This window comes from Hippopotamus amphibius, chromosome 15, assembly GCF_030028045.1.
Source record: "Hippopotamus amphibius kiboko isolate mHipAmp2 chromosome 15, mHipAmp2.hap2, whole genome shotgun sequence".
NCBI lineage: Eukaryota > Metazoa > Chordata > Mammalia > Artiodactyla > Hippopotamidae > Hippopotamus > Hippopotamus amphibius.
The window spans coordinates 631792-644926 of record NC_080200.1 but is presented as its reverse complement, the minus strand read 5'-3'; the positions used below and the strand labels follow the sequence as shown (position 1 = coordinate 644926).

The window sequence follows — 13135 nt, the reverse complement described above, 5'->3', positions numbered from 1 at the left end:
GTCGGAGGCCTCGGCCCGCCCCGCCGGCAGGCTCCCCTTTCCTGGCGCTGGTGGGCGCGGCCGGGGCTGCTGCCTACAGGAAGCGCTTGGGTGACGGGGCGGGGGCGGGGGGGGGCCTTGGCCGAAGCCCCCCGCCCCGGGTCCGCGCCGAGGTCCCGGCGGGGCGGGGCTGTGCCCCCTCCGGAGGTGCCGGGGAGGCTCCGTCCTGCCTCGCGCAGCTCCTGGAGCCCCAGGCGTCCGGGCTTGTGGCCGCGTCACCCCACCTCTGCCTCTGTCCTCACACCGTGTCCTCGTCCCTGTCCACATCCAGACCTCCCTCTCGTAGGGGCGCTGGCCATCGGCTTAGGGCCCGCCCTGCTCCAGTGCGGCCACATCTTAGTGGACGACATCCGCAGCGACCCCGTTCCCAAGGGAGGCCCTACATGGGCCGCAGGCACCCGCCCCTCTACGCCCCGCTTGGGGCAGCCTGGGGACCCGGGAGCGTCCTGCCGGCCGGGCAGCCCCACGGCTCGGACACACTGGCCGGGTGGGGATGACTAGCCATCTGGTGACGAGATTCAGGGGGCGGAGAGGGCAGGTTTAGAAACCGCTGGCAGCCTGACCAGGTTTTTGCCGCTTGAGTCTAGTCGCTAAAGTTTGTGCTTGCCTTTCGTGGGTCTTCTTTTCACGTCAGTTTCCTGGTGGTTCTTTTTAAAATTGAGACAAAATTCACACAGCTTAAATTTTGTCCTTGTAAAGTATATTCACAGAGTTGTACAATCGCAAGCTTTATGTAATTCCACAACACTCCATCCCTCCAGCAGGAAGCCCGTCCCCATCAGCAGTCACCCCACCCCCTCCCCAGCCCCTGACAGCCAGGAGCCCACTCTCTGTGTCTGTGGATCTGCCTGTTCTGGACGTTTCCCATCCGTGGAGTCACCCCCTGTGTGTCCTCCTGTGTCTGCGTCTCTCCCTGAGCCTCGTGTCCTCAGGGTCCGTCCACGTGGTAGCCCGTCAGGGCTTTGCTTCTCGTCATGGCTGAGGGATGCTCCTGTGTGTGGCGGGACCGTGTGGTGTTTATCTCTCATCCCCTGGGGATCACTTGGGTCGTGTCCACTTTTGGCTGCTGTGGACGTGCACGTGCGGGTTCCGTGTGGGCCTGTGTCTGCATTGCCCCTGGTGGGCGCCCGGCTATGGAATCGCAGGGTGGTGGGGTGACGGTGGCTGTTTTCCGAGGACGCCGTCCCCTTTCACAGCCCCACCGGCCGTGTGGGGCTCCGATTTCTCCGCCTGCTCCCCACACTGGTCCCTGCCGGCTTCGTGGGGCCAGCCGTCCAGGCGGGTGTAACCTGTGCCCGCTGGTTTGGGTTTGCATCTCCCTGTTGCGTGACCACGTGCACGTCCGACCTCCCCTGTCTGCCGCTTGTACGCGTCCCTCACCTGCAGCAGTGGCCATCCAGGCTGTGGGCTGGAGGTGGGCAGGGCTGTAGCCTTGGGCGGAGGTCCCCCTGAGCCCAGGGACGCTCCCCGTCGGAGCTCTGGGGTGGGGGGCGGCTGCAGGGAGGCCCGCAGCCCGCTGGCTCCTCGTGGCCGTGGGTCGGCACAGAACCGTCCAGGGACGAGGGTGACGGAACAGAAGCAGCGGCACAGGGCGCCCGGCCTCGGGGCTGTGTCCCACCACCAGCCGGCCCTGTCTGTGTCCTGGCCTCTGCTGGGCTGCGGGTTGCGGGGGGGATGGAGGCGGGAAGAGCGGGGTTTCAGGGAGAGCCGGACCCCGCCAAGGCTGGAGGAGGAGGAGCAGGGCGGGCCCGGGACCCCGGGGTGGGGAGGGTGTGGCCCTTCAGAGGTGGGGCCCTGGCGCGAGCTGGTGGGGCGCCGGACACGACGGGCTCTGGGGCAGTGAGGGTCCACGCGGAGGGGCCCGGGGCAGGTGGGGGGGGCGTGGAGGGGCCGGGCGGCCTCGGTTTCCTCCCTGCGCGCGGGGACCTGTGGCCATGGGGACCCTGCTGTGGGCAGCCCGGGGGCCGCCGTGGCCCCTCCCCGGCCCAGCAGGGCGGGGGCTCTGGGGGGTCGGCGGTTGGGGGGAGCTGAGGCCGGGGCCGGGAGGGCGCCCGGGGCCGGCGGGGCGGTGGCGGGCGGGCCTTGTTGACAGCCGGCTGCGGTAGATTCCGCCCCGCTCAGTAATTCTCTGCGCTGCCAGTAATCGTCCTGACTTAGCAGGCAGGCATCATTTCCTGAAAGTCAGCCGGCCTTCGGGGAAGTGGGCGCCGGCGGTGACTAAACCAACATGCAAATGCGGCCGGCCGGGCGGGCGGGCGAGGGCTGAGGGCCGAGGGCCGGCCGGGCTGCGGCGCCCGCGGTCATGAGGCAGCGGCTCCCGCCGTCTTCCCGGGACCCGGCGGCCACCATGTCCCAGCTGCGCTTCTGGCTGCAGTTTGCAGCCCTCGGCAAGGTAACCCTGGGCGCCCAGCCGGCGGGGGCGCGGGGCGCGGCGGGACTGGCCCGTGGGAACCGCCGGGAACAGCCGGGCTGGGGCGGGGGGGGGGGGGGGGGGGGCGCGCGTCCGGCTTTTTCTGGCACCGAGGGTGGATCTGCTGGAGGCTTCCGAGCAGAGCCACGTGGGATGCGGGGACCGCCAGGGAGGGCAGGCGGGGGGCTGGGGGGCCACGGGGGGCCAGAGCCGTCCCACCCGGAGTCTCGTGGGGGCTCGGTGTCCCGGGACGGTGGCTCCGCGGGCCGGGGTGGGGCACGGCTTGAGACGGGCTCTGATTGGGCAGGTAGGATCGGTCCCTGTCTGTTCATCCCGCCGTCTCTCTGTCCCTCTGTCCCTCACCGGGGCCCCTGTCCAGGGCCGGTGAGATGATTTCTGTCTGAAGGGCGTTCCTGGGGGTCGCTTCCTCGGCCGGGAGGGGGTGCTGAGCGGACCCAGAGCCGGGTCCAGCGTGGGGGCCGTCCCGTCCCGGCCCGCTGGGTGGTGGCAGAGGTGAGGTGGGGGTGGCACTGCGTGGGGAGCCCCTCGCTGGTCCAGGGTCCCCGACATGCCGAGAGCCAGGAAGCACAGCAGGCGACCCGGTGCCCTCCCTGTTCCCCCGGAGCTGAGGGGGGAGCCGGCCAGCTCCCCACCCCGGTGGCTGCAGTGGCAGGCGCAGGGCAGGCTCCTGGGGTCCGGGAGGAACTCCCGGTGGGGATGCAGGTCGGGAGATGCGTCCGGGGAGGGGTGGACACAGGCTGCTGGGCTGGGGGCTCTGGTGAGGGCCTGGGCGCCGCGGCCCTGGCCTGGGCTGTCCCTGGGAGCCGGGGAGAATGATTCTGGGTTTGGGTCGTCTTGGACAAATGCTGTGGCTGCTGGGCGTCAGGTCCCGACCCAGGCGGGCCGCCCAGCCGGGGGTCCACGCTCTCTCCCACCCGGCACCCGCCCTGCACAAGGAGGTGGGGGAGGGACCCTAGGAGCCCCACCCCCACCTCCCTCCCCCCAAAGCATCCAGGAGCCCCCAGACCACGCTGGCTGCCCTTCAGGGCGTCTGGTGGAGACAGCGTCCACAGACGGGGGAGAGCGCGCCCACTTTTTTCATGAATTACATCTTTAAGAACAGTTTTAGTGACAGAGTGGCCGTGAAGCCGTTCAGAGGTTCCCCGCCGGTCACACCTCACCTCCCGGCCGCGCCTCTCTGCTGAGGGGCTGGTGTTGGTACATTGTCCACAGCCAGACGCCACGCCTCCGCACGTCCTCCCTGCCCCAGGACCCCCGGGCTGTGCCGGTCTCCCCGGCTCTGCTGGTGGGGGGGCCCTGGGTATTCACGGGCTGCCCAGGCTGGGAGTCCTGCAGGACGTCCCCAGTGTCGGTGTGTCCCGTGTATTTTCGTGGTCACACTGGGGCCATGGGTTCCCAGGGGGAGACCACAGAGGGGACGTGCCCTTCTCACCCGTCACCCCAGGGGTCCCTGCGGCCGACCTTGACCTGACCTCCTGGCTCCTGCACGGTGGGGCTTCCTCCTTTGCATGCTGTCCTCCTGGGAAGGGGCACCGTGTGTGCAGCCCCCACACAGCGTGGGGGTCTCCTCAGCGCCCCCCTTCATCCCAGTGCCTCTGCCCACATTGGGGCGAGCCCCCAGGGTCCTCCCCGCCAGCTCCCTGCCCGCTGCTCGGTTATGCTGTTTTTCTTTTTTGGCCCCGAGGCATGTGGGATCCTAGGTCCCCAGGGATGGAACGCACACCCCCTGTGTGGGAAGGCAAAGTCTTAACCCCTGGGCCAGCAGGGAGGTCCCTGCTCAGTGATTCCTCTGCGTTCCGGAAGCAGGGCCACCTCTCAGGGCTCCGAGGGTGCCGTCGTCACCTGACCAGGCTCGTTGGTGCTTGCTGGGAGGGCCACACTCAGATGTGGTCCCAGAGGGATTTTTAGAAAAGGCAGCCGTCCCCACTTGTACCCAGACCGCACCGCAGCCAGCCTGCGGAGTCTCCGGGGGTCTCTGCCCCCTGTCGCTTCACGGGGTCCGGGTGGCCAGCGTCGGGAGCCCCGCCTTCCCTGGCCTCGTGTGCCAGACTCAGGATGGACCACCTGTGGCCCCAGCTGACGGGGGTGGGGCGGGGAGCAGGCCTCGCCTCCGCGCAGCCACACCCACCGCCGCCTCCTCGGTGCCCCCAGCTGGGTGCTCTGGCCTGTTGAGTCTCTGGGCTCTCTCTCTGGGGGGGTGCGGGGCGCCGCAGGGAGCGCCGGGGAGCACCTGTTCCCGCTCTGGGGTTGGCGTTCCCTTCCTGCTTCTGCCCCAAGCTCGGGGATTTTACCAGCCTTCCCAGGCCGCTGCCCGGGCTTGAGCTGGTCCTGCTAGACACTGTCTGCCACGGCCCCATCGCCTCGCCTGGACTTGCCCAGGCCACTGGGTCCCGCCGCCGCAGGGGGTCGGGGGAGGCTGGAGTCTGCCTCCCCCCTTGTGGGGCCAGGCTGCGCATGGCCAGGGGGCAGGGGCCAGGAGGGGCCTGGCGGGCAGCGTGCTCTCCTTGCGCACCGCGGGAGCCAGGGCGCCCACACAGGCCCCCAGCCTCCTACCAGCTGACCCGGCCCCACCCCTTCCTGCCAGGCCCACTATCTTCGGGGCACAGTGGGCTCTAGCCTGCCTGTCTGGGGGTTGCCTGTGAGCCAGCCCCTAAGCACGGGGTCCGGGGAAGCCAGACAGCGTTGCCTGGAGGTCCCCACATCCCAGGCCGTGGGGGGCTGATTCTCATGCAGATCAGTGGGAGGGGAGCCCCAGAAACAGGGCTCTCGCAGCGGGTGTGGGGCAGGGCTGGGCGCTGGCTGAGACCAGGGACCTGTTCTCGGTGACCTGGGGCTGCGGGGACCTGCCTCCACCCCCAGAAGCCAGCTCACCTGTGACCTCCAGGCCCGCGTCGGGCGCATCCGTGGGCCCCAGGCCGAGGCCCACCCTTCTTCCCCAGAGTCCACTGATCTGAGCCCCCAGGGCCCCCAGGCCCCCAGCAGTCAGCCCCCCCCCCCCCCCCCCAGCCTCCTCGCCTTCCCCCGCTGGTTAGCGGGACACACACACCCTCTGTCCCAGCCCGGCCGCCGCGGCCTTCCGACCGTCCCGGTGGGCAGAGACGCCTGAATAGTGCACAGGGCTGGGGGCTCCCAGGGGGCCACTCTCCCTCCTCCTCGGCCCTGCCCTGCTCCGGAAATCCTCCCACTGAAGGGCCTTCTGCGGCCACAACCCACCTGACTCCACCCATGGCAGGCAGGCTGGGGGGCTCCCTCCCTGGCGGGGGGGAGGTCAGCAGAGGGCTGCCCTGCGTCTGGGTCTGGAGGGGCTCAGAGAGGTTGGGAGATCCTTGCTGCACTTCCCGTCCCAGCTGGCATGTGGCGTGGGCACCGTGACCCAGCAGGGCGCTGCGGGGGTCTCGGGTCCAGGAGCCCCAAGGGGCTGGCTCCACGTGTCGCCACGTCCAGCACAGGCCAGGCACGCTCAGGGGTTCTGTGCCCGTGACCAGGGCTGGGAGGGAGGGAGGCCGGCACAGGAGGCCCTGGCACTGCACCCGACTCCCTTTAAATTTAGGTTTAGAAGCTGTAACCTGCGCAGCAGACGTCTGCCGAAGGCGTAGTGTTCCTGCACTGGTGTAGCCTCTTCCATGGGGACGGGCAGGGAAGGCACGGGGTGTTCGTGACCTCCTAAGTGCAGTCTAGCACAGGGACTGTGGAGTCTGGTTTCTCTCGCCTCCACTTGCTTTGCTCCTTTTTTTTTTTAACAGCTTTATTGATATAATTCATAGTGCAAAATTGGCCTATTTGAAATGCATAATTCAGTGTTTCCATTGCATTTACAGTCGGCCAACCATCACCCCTGTTTAGTTCCAGAACATTCTCATGGCCCCCAAAAGAAGCCCGCCGCCATCAGCAGTCACCCCCCCCCCCCCAGCCCCTGACAATCAGGAACCCACTCTGTCCCTGTGGATCTACCCGTTCTGGTCGTTTCCCATCCGTGGAGTCACACCCTGTGTGTCCTCCTGTGTCTGCGTCTCTCCCTGAGCCTCGTGTCCTCAGGGCCCCTCCACGTGGTCGCACGCGTCAGGGCTTCACCCCTTTCTGTGGCTGAGTGGCGTCCCCTGTGTGGCTGGGCCCGTGGCTCCGTCTGCATGGCCTCATGGCTGCGCTCACCCGGCCTGTCTTGCAGGACTCCTCGTACCTCGATGACCTCTCCAACGCCTCCATCTTCTCCTCGTCCGTGGACTCCCTCTCGGACATCGCAGACACGCCTGACTTCCTGCCCGCTGACAGCCTCAGCCAGGTGCCCACCATCTGGGACGTGAGCACCGGTCCCTCCGCCCATGACAAGGTCAGCGCGCCCCGGCCTCCGAGCTGGCAGCCGCGCCGGGGCCTGTCTTTGGCCGTTCAGACATGGAGGAGGGTGGTGTCGCTCAGGGGTGCTCAGGTCTCCCATGCTGGCCAGAAGATATAGGGGCTCCCCAGTTGGAAAGGGGGCCCCGGGGAGCCCAGCACCCGCCTGTGGATGCTGGTGGGTGTGTGTCCAGCTGCTCTGGTGGGTCCAGTGCCCATGAAACCCCCAGACCCTCGGGAAGGGTCTAAGGCCCCGTGTGGGGCTGGCAGGGGGGATGCGAAGAGCCCAGAGCAGGTGCAGCAGGTGACGCAGGCCCGTCCCCGCCTCTGAGGGCAGGGGCTCACCCGGCTGGGCCCTCCCGCCAGCTCCCCGCCTCTCGGGGAGCCTGAGGCCCAGGCAGGCAGCTGAAACCCCACGCCCACTGCCCCTGTGGCCAGCCCGGCTTGCGGGAACCTGACTCAGCCTTCCAGGAACCTGTGCCCGCGGCTGTTTGTTTGTTTTTGTTAATCCAAAAAAAAAAAGGGAGAGGGAATTGAGAGTAGGTTTCTGACTTCCCTGTACCTCACTTCCATTTTATTTTTGTTTTAAAAAAACTTTGTGTTTTTTTTTTCTTCCACTTTTATCGAGATGTAAGTGACACGTGGCACCTGGTGTAAGGTGTACACGTGATAACTTGACGTGCGGACATCATGACGTGAGGACCACATATGTCAGTGGACAGCCATCATCTCACAGACACAACGTTAAAAAAGAGAGGGACTTCCCTGGTGGCCCAGTGGTTAGGACTCCGCGCTTTCACTGCCGCGGGCCCGGGTTCCATCCCTGGTCGGGGAACTAAGATCCCACAAGCTGTGTGGCGCAGCCAAAAAAAAAAATTAAAGAAGTAGAAACACGTATTTTTTAACTTGTGCCAAGAACTCCTAGGATTCACTCTCAGCACCTTTCATATATAATGTACAGCAGTGTTAATTCTACTCATGTTGTACGTTGCATTCCTAGTACTTACTTATCTAGTACTTTACATATCCCTAGTACTCATTTATCCACCAGATCGAGGGGGCCAGGCAGCAGGAAGGAGGTCAGTGGCCAGCTGAAAGGCGTGAGGACAGCCAAGTGAGCCCCCTGGCAGCGGGGGGCCCATCGGGGCACTCCCTCCCCAGCTCCGGCCTGCAGGCTCATGTCCACTCTCCCTGCCTCTCCCCTCCAGCTGTTCCTGCCCAGCAGGCCATTTACAGGCCTTGAGGACCCCGTGTCCTCCCTCCCCAGCACCCCACTTCTTGTCAGCTACCAGGTGAGCCAGGCCCCTTCCCTACCCCTGCCCCGCCTCCTGGGGACCAGGGAGGGCCACTCACTCAGGCACCTGCTGTGTGCGGGGCCCTGGGCCGGCTTAGAAGCACGGTCTGACCATTATACAGACGGGAAAACTGAGGTCCCAGGGAGGCGCCATGCTGGGGGGTCCTCTCCCCATCACCCCGGGCCACGGGGCTGGCTGGTGGACCAGGCTCCTGCCCCCGGCGGGAAGGCTGGCGTGCTGCAGGGGACAGGACCGTCCCCAGCCTGACAGCGCCCGGCCCTCAGTCTCAGAGTCAGCCCGAGGAGGACGACGAGGCGGAGGAGGATGAGGCGGAGGAGCTGGGCCACGCGGAGACCTACGCCGACTACGTGCCGTCCAAGTGTGAGTGTCCTGTCCCAGGAGGCCGCAGCAGCGACCACCGGGCTGGACGGCCCCACAGGGCCTGCGTCCTCCAGCCAGGGGCGCCCGTTGCCGGGGTCCCTGCAGGTCCCAGGGTCCCTTAAACTGCTGAGGCAGGTGTGGGAGCTGTGGGCGGGCTCCGGAGGGGCCGTTCTGTAACCGGGGGTGTGATTCTCCCTTGGCACAAAACCGGGGACAGGCGGAAGGTGCGGTGTTGAGGCCGGCGGCCTTCCTCCCGGCCCGGGCGGGGGGATCCGCCGCCTTGGCCGCAGAGGGGCGCCTCCCCTTCTCCTGGCCCCGGCCACGCCCCCTGACCCGCCCCTCGCCACGCCCCTGCAGCCAGGATCGGAAAGCAGCATCCGGACCGCGTGGTGGAGACCAGCACGCTCTCCAGCGTCCCGCCGCCGGACATCACCTACACCCTCGCCCTGCCCTCCTCGGACAGCGGGGCCCTCTCTGCGCTGCAGCTGGAGGCCATCACCTACGCCTGCCAGGTGATCCCAGGGGTCTCCCAGCAGGTCTGCGTCCGGCGCGGGAGGGGTCTCCGTGCCCCGCCCCCGTACGCATGCTGACCCCCGCCTGATCGCGCACCCCCGCAGCAACACGAGGTCCTGCTCCCCGGCGGGCAGCGCGCGGGCTTCCTCATCGGCGACGGCGCCGGCGTGGGCAAGGGCCGCACGGTGGCCGGCATCATCCTGGAGAACTACCTGCGGGGCAGGAAGAAGGCCCTGTGGTGAGCGGTCCCTCCCTGGGCGCGGGGCGGGCGGCAGCGGGGGAGGGGGCTGCTGAAGCCTGCTGGCCCGCACCCCCAGGTTCAGCGTTTCCAACGATCTCAAGTACGACGCGGAGCGTGACCTGCGGGACATCGCCGCCCCTGGCATCGCGGTGCACGCGCTGAGCAAGGTGGGTAGGCGGCCCCTCGCCTGGGGGGGGGGGGGGGGGCGGGTCCCGGAGCCCGGGTGTGGCTGTGCGGGTGCCACAGCCGGTGCCCGCCGCTCTCCCCAGACCAAGTACGGCGACAACACTACCTCAGAGGGCGTCCTCTTCGCCACCTACTCCGCCTTGATCGGGGAGAGCCAGGCGGGCGGGCAGCACCGCACGCGCATCCGGCAGATCCTGGAGTGGTGCGGCGAGCGCTTCGACGGCGTGGTATCCTGGCGCGGGCGTTGGGGCGGGCCGGGGGCGAGGCGAGCTCAGTGGGCGGGGCCGGGCCGAGCTCAGAGGGGCGGGGCCGGGGGCGGGGAGAGCTCAGAGGGGCGGGGGCAGGGCGAGCTCAGTGGGGCAGGGGCGGGCCGAGCTCGGATGGGCGGGGCCGGGGGCGGGGAGAGCTGAGGATGGCAGGCCGAGCATGGGGCGGGGGCGGGGGGGGGGCGCGGGAGCGCGGGGGGGGGGGGGGGATTCCCGGCAGGGAGGGCCTGGTGGCGCAGGCTCTCCCGCAGGGACCTCTGTACCCGTTCCTGGCGGTCTGGCTTGGCCTCCTGGCTCCAGCGGGTCCGGGCGGGACCCGTGACCACAGGGTCGGGGTGGTGTTTGCTGTGACACCGCGGGTGGCAGGGCCGGAGGCCTGGGGGCGTGAGCGCTTCCTCCTTGTCTGGCTCCCAAGTTGGTCCCAGCCTCCGTGGGGCGGGGCGGGCCGGCCAGGCCAGGAGAGGGAGAGCACAGCTGGACCCCGGAGCCCCGCTGCTGCAGCTCCGCGGGCCGTGGGTCCCGGGCCCTTCCTGCCTGGGCCGAAGCCCCAGGCCTCTTCCTCCTTCGCCCTTAAGGCTGAGATCACTTTCTATTTGCTCCCAGCAAATTGTAGGAAGCGACGTATAGGAAAGTCCAGCAGGGACTTCCCTGGCCGTGCAGGGCTTAGGACTCCCCACTTCCAATGCAGGGGGCGTGGGTTTAGTACCTGGCCAGGGAACTAAGATCCCGCAAGCTGCCTGGTGAGGCTGGGGAAAAAAAAAAAAGAAAAAGTCCATCAAACTGCAGGAAAGAGTGCAGGGGACTCTGAGGCAGAGTCTGATGCGTGCGTGGTGTCAGCATCCCCTTGTTTCACACTCCCCTCTTCCCGGTAGCAGCCTCAGGCCAGCCCCCCTCGGCCTCCCCCCAGCCGCTCCCCCCCACACACCGGGTGAGCGGCCACAGCTTCCCCGGGGACTTCTGCAGGGGGTTGCCCTTATCCCCAGACGGGGGGTGACTGCGCTGTCCCCGAGGGTCCTCTGCTGACGAGGCGTGGTCTGCTGAGAGCGCCCGCCGCCAGCAGCAGCGGGCATCCCGACGCTCCTGGGCGCCCGCGTCAGGTGGCGCCTCAGTGCAGCGGCAGCCACAGAGGAAACAGCGAGGGTGACCCCACAGCCAGGGGCCGCCTGTGGGCATCAGGCTCACGTTCCGTTTCACACATCCTCCGGCAACCCCCTGTACATACGTGTGGACACGTGTGCGCACGCGTGCGGCACTCACATGTTGCCTTTCAGATAGGTTCGTGACAGACACGCTTGTCTGTATCTTGCTCTTTTTCCCAAAAACGTTAAGAACTGTTTGTGTCTTCCGATTTGTGTCCACATCGCTGGGGGCCTCGAGGCTGTTTCCCACTTTCCCGGGTGGCCTCGCACACCCCGAGGCGCCCCTCCTGGGGTCAGACCCGCCTTCCAGCACAGTCCTTAACGCACGCCCACCCCAGATCGTGTTTGACGAGTGCCACAAAGCCAAGAACGCCAGCTCCACCAAGATGGGCAAGGCCGTGCTGGACCTGCAGAACAAGCTGCCCCTGGCCAGGGTGGTCTATGCCAGCGCCACGGGTGAGGGCCCGGGCATCCGTGAGCGCGGGGGTGGGGGGTCCCGTCTGCAGCCCAGCTCCTGGCAGGCACCTCACAGTCTGTGCTCAGACACCAGGCCCCGTCGGGGGCCTCGCCTCTGCCAGCTGGTCGTGGGTGCTTTCCCCCTGGGAGCCAGGCCCTTGTGCCCTTCCTGGGGCCACATCCGAGGCCGCCAGCCTTGCCAGCCCAGGGGAGCTGACCGCGGCTCCCCCCGCCAGGTGCCTCCGAACCCCGGAACATGATCTACATGAGCCGCCTGGGCATCTGGGGCGAGGGCACGCCCTTCCGGACCTTCGAGGAGTTTCTGCACGCCATCGAGAAGAGGTGCGCTCTTTACCCCCGCGTGGTGGGAGCGAGCGGGGACCACAGAGGGCCCCACGTGTCCTATGCGGAGGCCTGGTGTCAGGTGGGACCACCCCCACCCCCACTTATGCTCCTGTGGCTGCTAGAGGAGCCCGGAAACAGACCCGTGCTTTCTGCGCCTACTGTGACACCTCTCGTGTCTTAGGGGAGAGCTCCCCCCGCCCCCTGCTTTTCCTGCTCCTGTGCGGGCCCCCCCTTGGCCCAGGCAGACCACCTCCACCTTCTGTCTGTTTCCAAGGCCCAGCAGACCCCTCGTGGCCACAGGGCCTTTGCAGGTGCTCCCCGCACCTGGCCCTTCCTCTCTCTCCAGGCTTGGTGCCGGGTGAGAGCCCCTCCCTGGGTCGCCCCGTCCCCGGCCCGGGCCCAGGCAGCCTGTGTTCGCCCGCAGGGGCGTGGGTGCCATGGAGATCGTCGCCATGGACATGAAGGTCAGCGGCATGTACATCGCGCGCCAGCTCAGCTTCTCCGGCGTCACCTTCCACATCGAGGAGATCCCGCTGCCCCCGGCCTTCGAGCACGTCTACAACCGGGCGGCCCTGCTGGTGAGCCTCTGACCGAGGGCACAGCCTCGTTTCGCCTGGAGTCACACCCTTGTCACCTGCAGCATCTGCCCTCGAGGACGCCACAGGGATCAGTCAGACTGTGGACGGGAGGGGGCAGCCGGCCCTGCCTGCCTCGGCTTCGGCAGGAGCCCAGCGTCTGCCTCCTTTTCTAGTCGGGGACGCTGTACAGACTGTCCGAGGGCGTCCCCGCCACCCCTCCCCACGACGTCGCGAGCACGTCGCCCCGGGACGTGACCCAGAGCCGGTGGCTGGTTTCAGTCTCTCCCTGCAGGGCTGTCCTGGGCGCTGGGAGGTGTGAGCGGCCTCCTGGGCCCCACTCGCCCGGTGCCAGGAGCCCCCCAGCGGGAGCAGCACAGATGCCCCAGACATGGCCTTGCGTCTCCTGGGCGCACGACCGCCCTGACGGGAAGCCCTGGGCTAAAACGTGGGGGTCGAGTGGCCGCTGGCAGGAGGCAGCAGGGCGGCGTCCCCTCCCCTCCGGGCGGGTCGTCCACTCACCCTCGGGCGACCTGGCCGGCATCACGTTTGGGTTTTTGACGTTCCCCACTGTGCAGCGATCGCCAGGGCCTCCGTGTTGCTCTGCACACGACCCCGCGGCCCTGGCCCAGGCCCCCCACGTCCGCGGGCGTGGGCGGGGGCGGGGGCCGCGGCCGCTGAGCGGGCGGGCCTGTCGTTGCAGTGGGCCGAGGCCCTGGGCGCGTTCCAGCAGGCAGCCGACTGGATCGGCCTGGAGTCCCGCAAGTCTCTGTGGGGCCAGTTCTGGTCGGCCCACCAGCGCTTCTTCAAGTACCTGTGTGTCGCCGCCAAGGTGCGCCGGCTGGTGGAGTTGGCCCGGGAGGAGCTGGCCCGGGACAAGGTGAGCCGGGCTACGCCAGGACCCCTGCGTGTCTGTCAGGCAGGTGGGCAGAACCGGGC

The 13135-nt window shown here is 68.0% G+C and overlaps 1 protein-coding gene across 11 annotated transcripts in view; it reads left to right on the top strand.

Annotated features, from left to right (window-relative positions):
• Window positions 1–13135, top strand: part of SBNO2 (strawberry notch homolog 2) — a 45004-nt gene that overhangs the window by 24370 nt on the left and 7499 nt on the right. For 10 of the 11 annotated variants that reach the window (XM_057709021.1, XM_057709026.1, XM_057709023.1 and 7 more), the window contains 11 exons: window positions 6636–6797; window positions 8008–8091; window positions 8379–8475; window positions 8833–8987; window positions 9093–9226; window positions 9306–9396; window positions 9499–9642; window positions 11159–11276; window positions 11513–11618; window positions 12046–12199; window positions 12900–13076. In XM_057709021.1, coding sequence (XP_057565004.1) covers window positions 6636–6797; window positions 8008–8091; window positions 8379–8475; window positions 8833–8987; window positions 9093–9226; window positions 9306–9396; window positions 9499–9642; window positions 11159–11276; window positions 11513–11618; window positions 12046–12199; window positions 12900–13076 — 1422 coding nt within the window. Of the gene's footprint in view, window positions 1–2316; window positions 2432–6635; window positions 6798–8007; window positions 8092–8378; window positions 8476–8832; window positions 8988–9092; window positions 9227–9305; window positions 9397–9498; window positions 9643–11158; window positions 11277–11512; window positions 11619–12045; window positions 12200–12899; window positions 13077–13135 lie in introns of those variants that run through there. The other variant, XM_057709024.1, reaches the window with a different exon arrangement.